The sequence below is a fragment of the Centroberyx gerrardi genome, chromosome 15 (genome assembly GCF_048128805.1).
Source record: "Centroberyx gerrardi isolate f3 chromosome 15, fCenGer3.hap1.cur.20231027, whole genome shotgun sequence".
NCBI classification, from domain to species: Eukaryota; Metazoa; Chordata; class Actinopteri; order Beryciformes; family Berycidae; genus Centroberyx; species Centroberyx gerrardi.
The window spans coordinates 20,943,521-20,963,078 of NC_136011.1; the positions used below are offsets into that span (position 1 = coordinate 20,943,521).

General features: G+C 42.9%; 1 protein-coding gene across 2 annotated transcripts; it reads left to right on the forward strand.

Annotated features, from left to right (window-relative positions):
* Positions 1-1,468: 1,468 nt before the first annotated feature.
* Positions 1,469-18,704, forward strand: ppm1ba (protein phosphatase, Mg2+/Mn2+ dependent, 1Ba). Of its 2 annotated transcripts, XM_071905080.2 has the most exons (6): positions 1,469-1,814; positions 8,580-9,507; positions 10,683-10,800; positions 12,582-12,693; positions 14,253-14,310; positions 18,568-18,704. In XM_071905080.2, exons 2-6 carry the CDS (start codon positions 8,611-8,613, stop codon positions 18,595-18,597), a joined length of 1,215 nt encoding a protein of 404 aa, XP_071761181.1. In that variant the 5' UTR covers positions 1,469-1,814; positions 8,580-8,610; the 3' UTR covers positions 18,598-18,704. The 2 variants fall into 2 exon arrangements, with proteins under 2 accessions (XP_071761181.1, XP_071761179.1); XM_071905078.2 differs by lacking the exon at positions 18,568-18,704 and having other exon boundaries at positions 14,253-14,568.
* The last annotated feature ends 854 nt before the right edge of the window (positions 18,705-19,558 follow it).

The following is a 19,558-nucleotide window of genomic DNA, read 5'->3' on the forward strand; positions in this document are numbered from 1 at the left end:
TTCCATCACTCTGTCATGGAAAATTGGAAAATAAAAAAATATTCAGCTTTTATGTAACTCAGAAAATACCACCTAAAGTGCTCACAAATATATATTTTTGACAAAATATTCCAGAAGTTTATTGACAATTAGAGGGCCTTCCTGGGCCCTCCCTGGTCCCAGGGCCCGGGACAACTGACCCGGTTGTCCCCCCCTGTCGGCGGGCCTGGTCATGCATTTAGTTTATTAAAAAATCATACCAATAGCATGTAGTCTATGAAAGACATAAGTGTAACTTTTGCTAGGCAACCAATATTACTGCTAATGGTATCATGATCACTGCAAAGAAAGTGTTGCTCACCCTTATCTGTAGGGGAAAGCAAATTACCTGTGCAGCTTTTATTGTGCCTGAAATTTTATAAGAGAGGAAGAACATGACCACTTTGTAGGAAATTCCAAAGTTTGTCAAATTGCCTGTCAGTGCTCGGCGGAGAGCACTGGGCATCAGGCAACTGAACCGGTACCTGAGCAGGGAGTAGGGCTCAGGGATGATCCCTTTGGAATGGAAAATAATAGAGTTGCTGTATGTTATATCCCTCCTCCACCCAGAAATAAGTCCAGCTCCTCCTCAGAAGATGAAGGCCCATTTGAGTTCTCATCCTCAAGGGAAATATCCTCAGATGAATCACCATCCTCAACAATGACTGATTCCTCAATCTAGGTATGACCAATGAAAACAGTTATTTTGGTAAAATTAAATTTAAATACATAATTCCTTGAGGAACAAAGGTACATGGTCCACTTATTGAGGCTCGTCTATCCATTGTCTGTCAAATGAAACTCTTGCTTTTGTTTCTTGACAGGTGGAATGGTGAATGAATGTGAAGAAACGTGTGTGTGTGCATGAACTTAGACTGAGACTTTGAAGTTGCTGTTTGATGCATTGTGTTTATTTTATCTTACGGCACACAAAAAACAACACACAAAATCCTCAAAGTTTTTTTGGCTATGGTCTTATGTACCTGTGACATTCTACTCTGTCTTGTGAGGAGGCCCACAATTCCTTCCAGTGGTGTGTGTGTGTGTGTGTGTGTGTGTGTGTGTGTGACATTACATGATTGTTATTCATTCTGGTGTTGAGAGAGAGTATATAACATCTTCATAATTTACAGTAAAAAAAACCTCACTGAGCATGCAGCAGTCTTTTGGGACACACACACACACACACACACACACACACACACACACACACACACACAGACACACACACACACTTAACAGTAGCCGGTCGAACTACCATTAAACAAGTTTGATTTTTATTGTTTACAATATGTAAGAGGGTAGGTCTGACTGACTCATTGTTTGACCAATCGTATCTCATCTTCGAATCAGCGCTTGACCAATCATTGAAGAGAGCGAGAGGAATGCCACTCCCTCAAACTGGATGTTGAGAAAGAACGTCATCTGCCTCATACATTTAGCTTTAGCCAAAATTAGCTAGATGTTCAAATCATATTATCTTATTGAAACGAGTGTTTCACTTTTCAACCGACAGTCCACGTAACTATTATTCATTTGGTGCTTCCTGGGTTACAGTGCCAAACATGTATATAAAAGCCTTAATCCGATGCAGAGACATGCTGAAAGGAGAATTGATCGTGTGAAATACTGGCTAGCTTTATCAATGCTAGCTAACAAGCAGGGGGCGAAAAACGAAAGTGGCTAACATTAACGCTAGCTAGCTAAGCCCATCAAAACAGTCCTCGGCAGTTAATCGTACCTGCAACTGAAGCCACAAGAAGAAGGACTGATAGAGATATTTTCATCCCTATCAAGTAAGTGACGTTTACTGCTTGTAATAAGCAAGGTTGGTAATAAACAGCTAATGCTAACATTAGCTAGTCAGCTGCTAACATGTAGACAGCACTTTGACAACTATGAACTTGGCTGGCTAGCTAGTTTAGCAACATGGATGGTAAAGTGGCCTCATTTTCAGCCAGGGACGGTCGACTCTGAGCTAACGTGGGATCGGAACAACGAAAATAGAATTCCATATATATTGTTGTTGATGATGTGTCTGCCAATATTTTGCCAAACGCATTTTGCCAAGTGGTTAGTTGTTGTTACCTTAGCCTTTTGCTGGGTAGTAGTTTTTCATTGGTCTGTCCGCTAACGTTACTTTACGGAATTAAGTGGTTAAGTGAATGGAATAGAACATTTTGTTTTTACCTAATAGTTGCTAAATATTGTAGGTCTGGCCACGTGTGACATAATTTGCTGCATCCATCACAGGTGTCCTTGCTTTCATGTTTGTTTCACAGTGATTATATGTCATTAATAGAGTATTTCAAGATATCAAAATGTCACATTGTGTGAGTGAATGAGAGTTGAGGAGGATTATAGTCGTGCAACATGAATGTCATATTTGCAACAGGTGCGCCTCACATGAGGAGTTGGTTTAGCACAATTAAACCAGATAGCCGCACAGAAGGCAGACTGTATTCTCCCAAAGGGCAAGAGTACCATCCCGAAGATTTAGCCTAATCCACCTGTGTGACACAAGGTTTTTTCTTTTGTTAGCGATTTATAATGTTATGGTGTAATTAAGAAATCCATAATCCATTGCTTACAATGGATTTAGCAGATTTGAGTTTCATTCAAATATCTGGTTCCTCCACTTTTTAGTCCCATACTTGCCCTATTAAAAACACCAGTGCAGGAGTTAACATGTTTTATTGCCTTGTTATGGGTATTTTTATTGGGTTGTTGGAGTGTGTGACTGTGTGTGTTTGACTGTGTGTTTGTGTGACTGTGTGGTCTAGAAATGGCATCATCATCAGTGGCATGTTTATGTTGGCACCTTGATGTGAAATCCTGCACTAGCCATGCCGTTATAGCCTACTACGTCTAGTCTGTAGGCCTGTCCCAAGGCCTTTATCTGTCCAACTTTAGCCACGTCTATAGACAGAATCACTACACAAGCGCATGTATGCTCACATACAGTGTTTACTGGCGAGTTCAGAACAACCCTTAGATAACGTAAAATGTGTCAAGTGCCAAGAGAGAAAGCTACAAGAACTGTGTGTGTTTGAACAGGAAAGGACTGAGTTATAGAGGAATACTGATACTAATGATACTGTGTTGATTAACCCTTACTAATCCTTTTAAGCTCATATCCCAAATATTACCTGAATATGATGCCATATGCCATTATCAGCCATGATACTGAGCCGTGTTAAAACCTTATGCCATTTAGTTTTTGTGGTCTGTGTTAGTTTCCATGGTAATGTTCATATTATGCTGATAATTCACTTATACTGTGTAAGGGCATTCACATATATAGGGATATTTGTGATTGGAATATGAGGATGGATATAAAGACTTAACTTGATTATGACCTTATCTGGGGATATCTTGTATCTGGAATACTCTGTGCATGTAAACACACTCTTTGTGGCCCAGACTCAGCAGGATCACTGCACCTTCTTGATACATTTCAACGTCTCTATTAATGTCCACAGAGGCACATATGTTTGTATGTCCTGCAGGAATTGAGCTTGCTATTATTTCAGTTACAAGTTGTTGAGTTTTTATCTGTGCTTCCATGCAATAACATTCCATTCATCTTCTCTCTCTCCCGCTCTCTCTCAACTCTGAGCCCTGGGAGTCGAGTTGAAGGCAGGCCAGGTTTCTGCATGGGAGAGAGAGTAGGCATACACACATGCACATGCTCTTCCTGTTGCCGAGAATCCGCTCTTAGTCCAACATGACATGACGCGATTACCTTCCTCCTCTTAGAGACTAGTCTGGTAGGCTCCAGTCTGGCCTAGTGGCTGCCTAGACGCCACTGCACTGAAGATGACTGAAGCTGTCTCTCTAAAGAGTACTTGTTCCAGGAAATTGGTTGCTTCTGATGTGACTTCAATATCTGTATGAAGATGAGTCATCAAAGAAAGGTTCTAAGTTATTTCTGCTTTGATCCGCCTCTCCAATTTGAGAAAAGCCTGCCTTGACCAGGGACAGCCTTATTGCTTGATAAAACTGATCCCTTTTTAGTACAAATGTTATGGTAACTGAGCACAGTGCAATATTCAACCTGTATGCCAATGTTCCATTTACCTTGAGTTTGTTACTGTTTCAAATACAGATGTGGCTAATAGGTACTTTATAAGTGCAAAGATGATCTGCTGCCTAACCGGCAATATAAGTACATCAGTGGAAATTGATCATGTCGAAATTCACCTCTGCTCTAAACTGGCTTTTTAACCGAGATGTAAAAAGGGAAAAACAGTCAGAAAATGGACTAAAAGTATCATTTAGCTGTACAGTACAGCTATTATATGCATTAATGTAGCATGGCTATTTAATTTGTCTTTTTTTTTATCTTATGCACACTGAGGCAAATTCACAGCCTCATGCTTTGGGAATGGGAATCAAGTCTTGAATGTAGAAGGGGAACTCCTTGCATTACCCCAGCCCATTGGTATGAATGCCTGCAGTGCACCACCGATTGAATCACAAACAACGTTGCTTGCTTCGCAATTGGAGTGTTATTCCATCAGTAGGATATGCCCCAAAACCTGCATGGGTGTTTATGTTTTGTGGAAAACCTGCCCAGGCATCAGTTTTTAACACTTAGGACATACATCTGTGAATAATATAGTATAGGTAGGTCTACAACTTTGGAATATAACTTACCTTCTACCTCGTTTCAGTATCTCTGCTCTTCACAGGTTGCGACTGGCAGAGGGGATTTTAGCTGGTCTGTATCCAGGGCAGGAACATTTTTTTGTCAACCGGCCACGGTGGCTGGTGCACCCCAAAATTAACCAGCCAGTTTGACTGTTTCACCAGCCAACTATACTTTTAGAATAGTGCAGGACCGCTAAGTGATGGCTGGTTTACTTGCCAAAAATGCTGGTAGAGTCGACATACTTAACCAGTCACAGACAAAATTTTCAAGCCTTTGGCTGGTGTTAATTTCCCCCTGTGCTTCATTGTCACAGTATTATTCCTTTGGGATAGACTTGCAGGTCAATCATGGGTTGATTACAGAGAAGATCACTCAACAGTCCCTCTATCTTTAGTGCACCAGCAATAGCCTACTACTACACCACCAGGCTACATTTCCGATCAGCCCGATCAACTCATTGCTTTGACTTATCGTATTCTCATTATATTACATTCATTTCTTACTGATTTGGTCCATGGCCACAAACACAGTCCATTGCTCATTGCTGTCACCAGTAGCCATTTGCCCACCAAATGTATGGTAATGCCGTTAAATCACAGAAGTAGGTTATCGTAGTAAAGTAGAAGTAGCCTTAAGCATAATCTTAAGCCGGGGAAGAGAGCTTGTATGTTAAAGTGATAGCCCACTGCTGCGCGTTGTCTGTGGTCTGTGTTTGACAGGCTAATCTGGCACTGCGTGGATCCCATCAGCAGCTGACTGCTAAATTGAGTTAGCTTGTTAAAGCTAGCCTCCCTGTCTGAAGTCTGAGACCTGTGGGTGCTCTGGGTCTGTTGGCTAGCCAGCTTTCTACTTTGACTCACCAACGCCATCAGCCATTCTCTCCATCTTGATTATACATGAATTTGTGTGTGTGTGACAGAGAGATCACAAGTGCAAATGGCAGCTATAGGTCAGTTTTGACACCTTTGTCAAGACCTAACCCTGAAACACATGTACACCCACATGCACGTATGTATACAGACAGACACACACACACACACACACACAATGGCATGGCTGCAGTCCTCTTGTCGCATGCTGCAACCGCTAACATGTACTGCTTCTGTTGCTATGGTGACCACTCAGCTGCCACTCCAAGCTGCGTAACCATGGAGACATCAGACTCTGGGTGACATCATCCCCCAGAGAGCTCAGTGCTTACATCACTCCAAAATATGTGTGTGCGCATGCTGGTATTTTTTAATGTGAATCTAACCTGCGTCTTGAAGTTGTGTTTACTGTTTTTGCTTGTGACCTATGAGCCTTAAAATATCAGGGCTCTTGCCAATGTATGCATGTGTTTGTTGCACAGGTGAAAGAGCAGATGATTTAGTTTGGTGATGCTGCCCAGGGCTTTGATACCTAGTCAATAAGAAGTTGTATGTGTGTGCACATGCATTTGTTGTCCAGGTAACAGGACAAGTGATTTGGACCAGTGATGCGTCCCAGGCCTTTGATATCTGATCAGTGGCAAGGTGTGCCTGTTTCTGTGTTTGTTTGCTGTTATGCAATGTGTTGTTTAGCAGCACTGTATCAGAAGGGTGCAAAGATGGAGTCAGGGAGCAGGTGTGTTGTGTGTCTGCATGCCTGTTTCTGGGGAGCAGGTGTCTTGTCAGGGTCTCTGTTGTATGATCATTGTCATCCAGGAAGGACAGAGCAGGAAAGATGCACACACACACACACACACTGCTGTGTAAATATGCTTTGATTTGGCCACTATCAAATGTTAGCAAATTCCACACCATGCCATACACATTAATTGCACCGTGTCGTTTTTTAAAAAAATGTTTACGCTTTTTAATACAGTCACTACTTTTATTACTGTATATTAGTCAGGAACCAGGAATGATTCAGGTTTTTAAGATTCTTATGTGATTGATAACTGAAGAACTTTACGTCACTCTAAAAAGAGTTGTGCTAGTCTGTTCTACAAAGGCAAATAGTAACTGAGTAGTGAAAATTGACTTCAAAGTTTACAAATACTAGTTACTGCTGTTTGCCTTTGTAGGACAGTAATATTATGATAACATTTGTTACCAGTGCTAGCGCAGGTTAACAGAGCTGAAAATCGTTTGTTGGACAGGGTGGCATAGTTGTAGGGGAAAAGTCCTTAAACTGGTGGACTCAGGTTCAAGTGTCTTGAGCAAATGTTGAAGTGTCTTTGATCAAGACACTGAATCCTCACCAGCTCCAGGGGCGCTGTTCTGTTGCTGGCAGAGGGCAAGTGAAAAGAGAATTTTCCTCCAGGGATCAAGAAAGTATTGCATTATTATTTGGAGAGCGCTGCATATGACTTTTCTTAGAAATGTTTCCTTGTTTTTGTAGCTCAATTGATTTGCACAAGCATTGCTAACAAATGCAACAACTTCTGCTTCCAAAATCTCAACATCCAAAACACATGAATAAGCCCTCACTGGACTGAAAGGATTCCTAGATAATGATAAATCATTGGGCAGTTTTTTTTAGTCTGAACACTCCTTTCAGCTTTTTAGGTGAGAAATTTATCTGAGGACACAGGCTCAATAAAACATGACAACTCTTGTAACGTACGGATCTAGATTTTGTGTCCTGAATCCAGACACGTACGTTAAGAGACCGGAACATTGACTCTGCCGATAACTTATTTGTAATTAGCATTTATCGACATTTTCAGAAATAAGGTACAAGTTAAGAGTGCAATTTCCGAGGCTAAGAGGCCATTAAGTGGTGTGACAATCAATATATAAGTTCATGTTCTGACATTACATAGGCTAATCAATTTACATAGGCAAGATACAGAATTTCTCTCTTCGATCAAACAGCCTGATATTGCTGTTCATTTAGCTAATGCAGACAGAGTTATGGACAGATAATTCTACGCATCCTCTCCATCAGTTTGTTAATGCTCTTAGCAGCCCGTTCTGGCTGGCCAAAGAAGCTTTTAAGCCTGCTCTCCAGTCTCTTTAAGCATAAACCAGAGTGGCTGCGCTATTTCTGGATATGATGAGTAATGATCACTGTTTGGTTGAATTATTCCTTTAGGCCTATCAAGTAAACAGTAAAAGAAAATAGGCCTACATCCTTGAAATCTCCAGTGAAAAACAGTCAGTTTCTCTCAATCCCTCCTTCAGTATGTGAGGAAGTTATTTAAGTTTAAGATTTAGGTCACTTTTCATGACCAGCAAGAATCACAGTGCCCTTAGCCTGAAAGACAACATTCACAGAGTTTTCCATTGCAAACCACATTAGACATGAAACGCATTGCTGAAATATGTTATCCTGTGGGTCGTACAGTACAGTGTGTACTTCAAGCCATCAATCAGTTAGCCAGAAAGTCAATCAATCAGTCCATCAAATACTTAATGATTTAGCTTGAATTAAAATACCGGGTATATAATACCTAATAACATAAGAAACTACAAAATGTGCTCAGTAGAGCACAGACCTCTGCCATATGTGACAACCACCTTTTGGTGATATGGCACACCAAAAACCACGCCCCCTTTTGGCCAATCGACATGAGAAGTTAATCAGTTCTTCCTTGGCCCATAACTTCATACCAAGTTTTGTGCAAATCTGTGCCCAACTTTTTGAGATATCCTGCTAACAGACAGACGGACGGACACACAGACACAGGTCAAAACATTACCTCCTTGGCAGAGGTAATAAAGTTGAAATTAAAACAAAATTTCTTATGATGGAACAGTTTTAGGCTAGACTACTTATTTTCCTGAATATGACAAATTAGGCTAGAGTATAAGGAAGACTGATTCATTGTTACTACACATGTCAACAGTCAACTATTCAGTTAAAATCCAATGTCTGTCTGTCTCTTCCTCTCCTGCTGTGTCTGTCTCTGTCTTTCTCCCACTCTTTCTCTCTACTACAGTTAGCAGTGGTGGTCTCTCAAGGGCAGAGCCATGGGGGCGTTCCTGGACAAGCCCAAGACGGAGAAGTACAACTCGCACGGTGAGGGCAACGGCCTGCGCTACGGCCTGAGCTCCATGCAGGGCTGGCGGGTGGAGATGGAGGATGCCCACACAGCTGTGGTGGGGCTTCCTGCTCCTGGTCTGGCAGACTGGTCCTTTTTTGCTGTCTACGATGGTCACGCCGGCTCTAGGGTTGCCAACTACTGCTCTAAGCACCTCCTGGAGCACATCATCAGCTCTAGCTTGGGGGCCATAGGGACGCAAAGCTTGCAGGGCTCCCAGTCTGGCTCAGACAGCTCCACCAGCGACCCTCCAGCCCCGGTTCCACCTACAGTGGAGGTAATGAAAGCTGGGATCCGGACGGGCTTCCTGAAGATCGACGAGCACATGCGCAGTTTCTCGGACCTGCGAAATGGCATGGACCGTAGCGGTTCAACAGCAGTGGGCGTCCTCCTGTCACCCGACCACCTCTTCTTCATCAACTGTGGCGACTCACGAGCTGTGCTGTACCGCAACTCGCACGTCTGCTTCTCCACACTGGATCACAAGCCCTGCAACCCGCGGGAGAAAGAGCGCATCCAGAACGCCGGTGGCTCAGTGATGATTCAGCGGGTGAATGGGTCGCTGGCCGTGTCGAGGGCCTTGGGGGACTACGACTACAAGTGCGTGGATGGGAAGGGCCCCACGGAGCAGCTGGTCAGCCCCGAACCTGAGGTGTTTGAGATGGTCCGGGCCCCGGAACAGGACCAGTTTGTGGTCCTGGCATGCGACGGCATCTGGGACGTAATGTCCAATGAGGAGCTGTGTGAGTTTGTCAGGTCCAGGCTGGAGGTGTCCGACGATCTGGAGAGGGTCTGCAATGAAGTGGTGGATACCTGCCTGCACAAGGTATGTGCGGATGTGTTGTTTAGGAGAGCAGGGTATTTTAAGTGTGTGTTTTTTCCTGTGTGTGATAGCCAATGTTTTTGTGAGGAAGAAGTCTCCAATCAAAATTAATTTGGGATTATAAGGCAGGGATGGCACATGATTACACATGGGGGAGTGCTTGGGGTTGTTCACATGCCATTTTACATTTTATGCCTGGTAATGGCTTAAAAAGATTAAATGTGTGGAATCGGGCAGAAACAAGCCTACTGTGAAGCCTGTGTGCTACAAATGACTTGTAAAAATTATTGTGGCACCGGGGAAACCATATCAATTCCCCGCTCCATTGGGACTTGTGTGATGAAAGAATGTTAAATGTACATACAATTTTGAAGAAATGTTACTTTTGTTTGTTACCTTACTGGTTGCCTCAACTACACTGGATCAGAAGCGTCACTGAATGGACCGTCAATTAAAAAGGGAGGAGAACCTGGTTTACTAGTTTAGAACATTAAACTACAAAAAATTCATTTCTTCAAGCCAAGATTACAAAAATTTTTAAAAATTTTAAATGCTGCATTTTTTTTGCTTGAATTAGAACGTAATTGCACAAGCGTTTTATAGGTGCTCGTGTGGAGGGGTGTGGTGGGGGTATGCATGATTAGAGTGAGGGAAACTACATTGACTTTAAAAACTCCACCTGATAAAACCAAAGTGCTGTGGTAGCAGCACAGTGTTGTTGTAACTAAGAGTTGCTAAACAAAATATTTAATTCTTGCATTGACTTACTTAGCTAGTTAGTACCGTGCACTAACCTAGAGGTGGCTCACGCTTGTGGGACTTCTAGCGTACTGCACGAACAAATCAACGAACACACAGAGCCTGGCACTTACAGAGGTGCTTCTCCTGAGCACCTAATAAAAAAAAAAGTGAAGGGCAACAAAAGTTACAGGCCATCTGCCTATCACCAGAGCTCTAAAGCCATTAATAGTTAATAAAAGAAATTGAGAAATTAGCATAAAGAGTGGGACTGCACTACCTGTGTGGGACCATGACCTTTTATATGCCAAACACACTTCAGAGACTATGCCATTACCTCTGCCCTGGAAATCCTCTTCCCCCTTTCGTTTCAGCACTACACACTAACTCCCTCTCCTCCTCGTTCTCTCTCCATCCCTCTCTTCCTCCCTCCATCTTAGGGGAGTCGGGATAACATGAGTGTTGTGTTAGTGTGTTTGCCCAGCGCTCCCAAAGTGTCAGAGGAAGCTGTGAGGAAAGACGCTGAGCTCAACAAATACCTGGAGTCTCGAGTGGAAGGTGAGAATGGATGGATGGAAAAAAGAACTGAGGCTTATGTGCAAATATTATGGTATAGCTCAACATTTAGAAATGTAGTTGGTTATTTTCTTCAAACATTTTATCCTTCAGTTTTCATAAAAATGGCTTTGTAGTACTCCTTATTGAATCCAAGTGTCCAACTAAATCCAACTAAAAATCAAAATGTCATTGTATCCCTTAAAGTGAATATTGGATCATTTTTAACGTGATAAAGAGTAATGCAAATGTTGACTGAGGGATGTGTGTGGTCAGGTGGAGCAAGTGTGTGTCAAAGTGCAGATTTATGAAAGAAATGAAATGTGTTATTGAAAAAACATATTACCTTGTAAATGGAGCATCACTATTGTCATGTGAAAACCTTGAAACCTGTTTTTACAAGAGCTAAAGGTTTACGAGCTCATTTATTGCCTCAACAAGTTTCATGAATCCAAGGTCTATAAATCCCATTTAGAAACTTCAAGAATGCATGGTTGTCAAACTTAAAAAAACAAGTCTTTTTTTTCTTAGTTCCTGCAAAAGTTATTTCTTGGAGACACAACATTTTTACCCAAACAGAAGCCATGTATCATATCTCTGTACGTAGGTTTGCTCCACCGACTGACCCTGCCACTCTGTTGTCTAACCTCCAGCCAAGCTAGCTCCGGCTCACAGCAGAAGAATGACACAATCCTGACCTGCTTTTCCATTCCAGCAAGCATTCCCTCTCTTTATTCCCTCTTCGCTCCTCTCCTCCTTCTCCCTCTCTAAGCGCATCTTTCTCTCCCCTCTCCTCCCTCGCTCAAACATTCCCCATCTTCTCTGGATGGATTCACTGCCCCCCTCCTCTCCCTCTGTCTCTCTCTCTCTCTCTGTCTCCCTCTCTCTTTCTCTCTCTCTCTCATTTCATTTCATTTTTCTCTCAGGATGAATGAGACCCTCTGGTGAACACAGTGCAGCTTTTCTGCAGTCTTTGTTGGTTATGTCAGCTCTCTTCCCTGGCTGCTGTTAGTGAGTCTAAAACCAGGGTTGTTCAGCTGTTTCAGATTGGGGCTGAAATAAGAAATTTAGTCTCTCACCCTGAGACCAAGGTTCAGTAAAGCAAATCTCCACACTAGTCTTATGAGCACCCACTAAAATAAGCCTGTGACCCTTTTGGTCTTGACCCATAGTATGAAAAACCAGGGTGTAGCATTTGGAGGAAAGGTTGTAACGGTCAATGTTTGACTGTGTAACACAGGTGGCAAAACAATTAACTAACACTGGAGTAAACACTGGAGTGTACATACTCAAGTTACTAATGTTGGCTGAATGAATGGTGAGGGAGTCCAAAGTGGGTTAAAGCGGTAGGATACAGCTATGATGTGTGAATGTTTAGGCCAGGTGAAATTAATGTTCGGATAAAGCAGGGTGAATGTTTGGCCCCAGGAGCTGTCTACCACTGGTAGATGGAAAGAAAGAGGGAATAAAAAGAGGGAAAGAGGGAGAGAGAGAGGGAGAGGAATGCTCTGGCTGAACATTGAACTGGCCTCATGCCACACTCCAACTAGGCTGCAGGCCTCTTTCTCTCTGTCACTGTCTGTGTCTCTCTCTCCCTCTCTCTCTCAAGTCAACTTGTATGGTTTCCATCTCCCCTTCCTGCTCCTCATTTGTCACATTTTTGTTCTCTCTCTCCCACTCTCCTCTCCCTTTCTCTTCCTCCCTTTCCTATCTTTCCCTTCCGATCTGGGTTATTACCACATTGGTTAATACCGGCTTGTCTAACATGTTTGGTGTTTCTTCAGAGATGATGTCTCGGTCAGCGGAGGAGGGGGTTCCAGACCTGGTGACGGTGATGAGGATCCTGTCCACCGACGGCATCCCCAATCTTCCACCAGGGGGTGGCCTTGCCAGCAAGTAAGCCCCACCACCCGCTCAGGGATACACAATGGCGTCTAGGCGTGAAAAACACAGTAGTTATACTTTATACCATAGACATCCAACAAAATAATGTCAAGGTGTAAGCGGAATTTAACGCATTGGGGCATCTAAACTAAAAATTATTTTTATGTAGTGTGGACGAGAGTGGCAGTTTGACAGGTTTATTCAATCTACAGGTTGGGAGTCAAGGAACTCAAAATCTGGATGGTTACACAGAGTTTTATAGTGTTGAATATTTGCAATTCATGATTATGTTAATACAGAATATAATAAAGCTTTTAGTCAAAAAGTATAAGGTCATATGAACAAGACTGAACAACCAATGATAGTGATTATAGTTGTAGTTCCTATAGTTTCTAACATATCATATATCATATATCATATATCAATATCAGAGCAAAATCAATGATTAGTTAAGATTTGCCAATGATGTAAAATAGGATATGTTTGCTGGGCGTCTATGAGCAAGGAGTGAGTGCACGCCCAAGTTAAATTTTTCCACTGCTAGGCTTCCCTACCTCACTCTGTGGATCCATGGATATTCTTTGATACTGCTTGTTGTCTTTCTTCACATGGGTGAACCCTTGATTGCTTGGGCTGCGCCACACATGATGATGATGATGATGATGATGGAGAAGCAGTCAAATGTCTTCTTAGATATACGATACAATTTTCAAGCCAGTGTTGGCAAGTTATTACCACCGACTCTACTGGTATATTTCTTGCTTGCTCTGGTTGGAGCTGAATCATTGGCTGACTCCCATAAATCCAATGGAAGATACACCTAATTGACTGCTTTTCAGTGATGGCGGTCCAAGTGGTTTGAAGTCATTTTTTCCACTTTGAAATTAATTGACGGAGCTTTTGAAACAGACCGATAGTAGCCTATGTGACAGCGAAAGTTCAGTTTTAAGTGGAGTTTGAGGCTGTGAGGTTTGTTTACATTGGCAATATTTCTAAATATTGAAGTTAAGCAGACCTGTATTTTGAGTTGGATTGGGTTATGAAAGTTACAAAAAGCTTATCTTCCATCTTAAAGTCAAACTATTCAAGAATGTTTAAGAATTTACCAAAAGTATGTATTGCCAAATAAATGGATGAGGTTAGTACTTTAAGCCATAGGTCAGTGTTTCTCAACTGGTGTGATGAGGTAGTTAAGTGTGCTGTGGCATGTGCTCAGATGTTCCTTCCAAATTTCTTTCAAATATTAAAGTTCTTGTGTCATCAAGGTTTTGTGTAGCAATCACAAAGTTGGGTTTGCTTTAGAAGTTTTAGTAGTAGGCCAAACTGTATCTGTGCACATAGAGGTAAAGCACTACTGCCATAGTGAAGTTTCTATGACTTTGTGGCCTGACATCAGGATTAGTAAATGTGATCCCAGGTTTGTAGTCATAACAGTACTGCCAAGCTGTAGTTATCAGTTTTTTCACCTCTACATCTTCTCTTTCCACATAGTCTATGTCTTTACTTTGATGAATGCATAGAATAGGTCAAGACCTCATCACCTTTTTTCTGTCTGTGTGTTCTCCCTCCAGACGCAGTGTTATCGAAGCAGTATACCACCGTCTGAACCCGCACAGGGAAGAGGATGGGGTGAGTAGTGATACACTTGATGGATCTCTACACAGAGAAAGAGCTTTGTCCATCTTAGACCATTTTCATAAACACTCGGATATACAAATCATGTGCTTTTGTTCTGAGGCTACAAAAGAGATCTGAGATATCAACTGTCTTGTTTGCTAACTTTATCCCTCACACACGTTAATCTCCCCCCCGGGTACGAGTCGTCTCTGAAATCTTTTTACTCTTGGCACGTTTGGTTCATGTGGACCAGGCGGGTGAGATTTTGTTTCTATTGGATTGTTAGGTTGATTTCAAGCTCAAACCATTGCAGGTGAAGTGTTGAGAAGAACTTTCAGAGATTGCTTTGAGCCCAACACCCGCTCCCATCATGATAAACAGCTTTACTGTTCTCTGTGCATGGAGCATGCTGCACAATCTCCCAGCCAACCCTCATAATGTATGCATGACAGCACAGCTTTGTCGCAAGTCATACTAGTGGAATTGAAAAGTTTTCCTACTACTTCCTGCTGCAGGTGAAAGCATTCTCTTCTAATTGTTTTCCAGAAAAGTCAAGGAGTGGGTCCTGTCCTGTTAGATGAAGAGAATAAATGCTCAGTGCATTAAAGGATTTTTGTGTCTATTTGATTGTTCATTTCCCGTCCTCTATTGACTGGGAATTACCCTCCCAGAATGCTACCTTAAGGGAGGGTTTAACAAAGTTCAGTTCGCTGGAGAGAGTTCTCTAGATCAGTCTGTGTTTATTTGGCCCAAAAATACTTCTAAGCACATAAAGCAAACTCAGATATGTACCACAGGTGCTAGAACGGTGTTCCCCCCTTCGAGGATGAGTCCAAGAGTCTATAAAATAACAAGCAGACTTTTCAGGCTCCTGGATAGTCAGGTGTGGCTGTGCGTCCTTGTGCTTCAGTCCCAGCCTCATCTGCCAGCGTCTACTGAAACTGAAACTGTGTTTGAGGTGCCTGTCACTAATTGAGGCTTCTTTTGGTCCTTCCAATAAAGTTTTGGTCATCAATCAGATTGGCTTCTTTAAATCTTGAACCTAGCCTTAAATTAAGCAAGAGTGCAAGAGAGAGGCTGATGTTTCTCAGTGGTGTGGGAGCGAGCGCTACTGTTGGACAGCATTGCTCAAACTCAGGCTCATGGTCTGGTCCCGGTCCCTGAGATGAGGAGTCCCTGGCTTAGTTAGCTGACAGAGCTATAGGCCACTCCCTGCTATTAGAGCTAATTTTACTGTGAAACTGGTATTATTTCAAATGTAAACTGTTCTTGAAGGACCGAACTACTGCTGATTGTCTCATCCCGAGCCAAAAAAATAATCCCATCCCTGAAATACTGATCTAGTGTCAATTTGTATGCGTTCAGGTCCCAGTGAATGGGATGGTCAGGTGTGGGCTGATGAGTGATTCTAGACCAGTGCTGAAACCACGGTATTACTTAAACTTGGGAAACATGGTTTACACATCTGGCTTTGAAGATATCTTAAGAGAGAGATTAAGAAAGAGATTCTTGTGTAGTGTAGATTAGGGATGTTCACGAAAAATCATTGATCGATTTATTGTTTATATTTATACTTGTAACATCGATATTTGATCGTTAACTTGAGTGCAAATCGATCAATATATATATATTTTTTTAAATGTGCATCCTTAGTGTATGGTTTAGTAGCAGGCCAAACTAGATTTCAGATAGCACTTTATTGATCCCGTTGGGGAAATTTGAAGCCAGATTTGCTAATTGCAAAACTAGATTCTACCTGTTTATACAGTATCAAACATCTCTTTGGTCAGCTAGAGCCGCCTTTGAAGGGGAGTATGAAAAGGCACATCTTTCGTGTAACTAGGTGCTATAACTGGACTGACGGAGCCAAGCCCAACTTCTTGGTCTGCTCTTTCCTCTATTATTATTAGTATTATAACCTAACAACTTCTTTAAAAAGTGTTTCATCTGTACAAGAGACAGGCACACTGTTCCTGTCATTTCTTTATGGCACCTATTGGGACCAGTCCCCCCCCCCCACCACACACACACACACACACACACACACACACACACACACACACACACACAGACACAGGTGTCTTATTGAAGTAGTGGCTAACTCCAAGGATGAAAAAGCAGGAGAGGAGAGAGGGATAATGTGAGGATGGATACATACAAGATTAGCCAACCACGACTGGCTGTACACAGCTGACAACAGTGGGAACTCCCTATTCCATCTTGCCCCGGGGCGGAGCCTTACGTCTTGGGTCACACTGATTGGTGTGTGCGTAATCCATGTCTGCTGTGTGTTCTCGCACTAAAATTCAAACCTAGTAGCAGACTGCAATTAATATGAGGTTACAGGTTTGGATTGTTACTGTTGTATGCCTACCACAGGTGCAGTGTGTGGGAGTGCGTGTGTGTGAGTGTGTTTGAATGACAGATCAGACAGGCTTGTGGGGGTATAGCACACTGAGATGCCAATATGAAAGTCTTTGATTAAGGTGATCATAGTAGCAGTACATGGCTATGTGTGCACATGTGATAGCCTGTTATGTCCAGTGTGTGTGTGTGTGTGTGTGTGTGTGTGTGTGTGTGTGTGTGTGTATGTCTACTTGTGATGAACGTATCAAGTGTCTTGAGATGGAGCCTGACTCCTTCTATGTAGCTGGGATCACTGTGTATGTGTTTGGTAGTACTGTATGGTTGAAGCTCTTGGATGCTCCGGTCTTCTTATAGTGTCGTCTCGATTAGAGTAGAGAGCTATCATGTTTGTCTTTCTCACACACATACATAGAGATATGTCATCTACACTGCTTACATTGATTGATTTAGAGTTAAGAATATTTGTAATCAGAAGGCCGTGATCACACAGAATGCGTTTTTCTCGAGCGTCCCAAAATGCAAGCCGCATAGTTTGGAAGAGACGCACGCCTGCTGCGACCAAGCCATTGTCAATAACTGAAAAAAGGTGCAGGCGAGTTCATTAACGCATCCTATGTGATCACAGCCAAATAGCACTTGTGTTAGAGGAATGCCATAATGTTTTTTTTTGTTTTCAATGGGTACTGTTACCTGCAAGCTACATAGTTAGCTAGCAGTTAGCAGTACCCATTGATTTTACTCAAGAACTTTAATTATGCCAACAGGCTGTTATTCAATTAACTGAAACTCAAAAGTTTTGAGCTTGGGGAAGAAAACTGAAAAGTAAAATTTAAATTAAATGAAGGTTTCACCGCAAGAATAGATAATATCCCAGCGGCAAAAATAGTGTCACGGCTCTACTTTTTACAGTTCCAAATTTCTCAGTGTTTGGAAATGGCAAGTGGCACGTCTACACACACACACACACACACGCACACACACACACATTGATAAGGGTTGTGTAGATTTGTCTAACTGTGTGTTCACCCTCTGATTAACGCAGCCCTCCTGTTTCATTTGGTAAGTGACCACATATATAACTGTTACACCCCTCCCCCTTTTTTCCTCCCCCTCATCTACACACATACACACACAAACACACACTCTCTCACAGGCATGTAAGTGACCACCTGCTGCGCATATTCCCCTTCTCACCCCTTCATCAGTCTCTACTCCCTGCTCTGATCTACTCTCTAGCATGTGGAGCTCCGTTTAGAGTTAAGGCGTGCATATGGACCTCTGTGTGCAGACGTGGCTGTCGAGGTTTGACAAGGATGAGTGGTCGTTCTTCCTGGTCCTCTTGTCTGTTTCTCTCTCACTTCACACACTCTCACAGACAACTAAACGCACGCATGCACTGGCTCTACACGCATGCACCGCTGTCTCTCACTCACTCTTTTCCACAACTGCACGCGAGTATGTCACACTCTTTGTCCGTCTGTTTTCTGTCTCACTCCCTGCAATAAAACCAAGGCCTTGGAATTGTTGTGTTGGCGTATTGTTGCAGAGAGCACCCACCCGCCGAGGTTGAAAGTGTGCCCCGGCTCACCCTGCTGTTGTACCCGCTTCTTAACTTTCTTTTTTGTTGTGTTTCTAGGAAAACCTGGCCTTGAATTCCAGGTTGGGGAAAAAAGTCACTGACTGCGACTGTAATGATTGTACTTCTATGTTTGATAATGGTGTGCCCCTCTTTTTTTTTCTCTCTGTCACCCTGCTCTCCCTCCTGTGTCTTCCTCATCTTGTCTTGCCCCTTTCTCCTCCTCCCTCTCTCTTCCTCCTCCTTTGCCATATTCTACCACTTTCCCCTCCCTGTTTTTCCCGCTCATTCTCTCTTCCCCTCTCTTGCTGGCTTTCCTCATGCAGAATGGAGCTGAATTTGAGGACCCCTGGTAGCTGTCCAGCACAACTGCCTGATCCAAAAAACAGGACCACTTTTCCACACAAGATCACATCTGTATTCACCTTTTGATTTCTTCTGGCTTATTTTCTTTTTTTTTTTTTTTTCTCCCACACTGAGAGATCAATCGGAGCAGAAATACCGGTTTCAAAAAACCTCACAAAATACACCCAATCCAGAGGATTGCAAAACAGATTTTGTTGGTTCTTTTATAAAAAAAAAAAAAAAAACAAGCCAAAAAAAAAAACGGGGGAAAAATAAGAACAATTGCAACGATGGTATGAAAACAGAATTGCATATACATATAGGAAGAGAAGCAAAGAAGGACAGGTTTTCTTTGCCCCTCGTTTTCTTGCTTTTTTTTGTGGTGGTTGTTTTTGTCGTGGACTGGCGGAGACACGGGAGCAGCCCTGGTTTGGACACTGTGGGACACAGTGACTCTGTGACGCTCTATGGTGCCTTGCTCAGAACTGAGAGAGAAGGGAGAACCCTGCAGCTCGACAGCCAGCCAGCCAGACAACACCAAACCAGCCAGCCAGGGACATTTGGAAGACACTGAATAGACTGAAGTGGTTACCTGGCTGCATTTTTGGCATTATTTGTTTGAAATGTAACTACTTTACTTGCACCTGACTGGCAGCCAATCGGCCACAAAAGCCTGTGACCCCCGCCCTCTAAGCTACCCAGTCCAGTCCAGTTCAGTCTAGTCTAGTCCAGAGTTTCGGGCATTACCTGGTACCCGCACCGCAGGCCTCAACGAGGCCCAACACTTCATCTGCCCATGCACCTGGCCTGCTAGACAAAGCCTCACTGAACTCTAGTAGCCCCTGGTCGTAGAACTCCCAAATTCCTCCTAATCCAAAGACCGCTGGCTCGAAGCGTCAAATTCAGGGCCCAAGAATGAACATGGAGCCCCGCACCCCAAGGCACCCCACCTGAAACACTGGGGTTTTATGG

Coding starts and splice junctions, on each gene's coding strand:
- ppm1ba (XM_071905078.2), top strand. CDS start 8,611: ATGGGGGCGTTCCTGGACAAGCCCAAGACGGAGAAGTACAACTCGCAC. Junction 10,801..12,581: donor CCTGGAGTCTCGAGTGGAAG/GTGAGAATGGAT, acceptor GTGTTTCTTCAG/AGATGATGTCTCGGTCAGCG. Junction 12,694..14,252: donor GGGGGTGGCCTTGCCAGCAA/GTAAGCCCCACC, acceptor TTCTCCCTCCAG/ACGCAGTGTTATCGAAGCAG.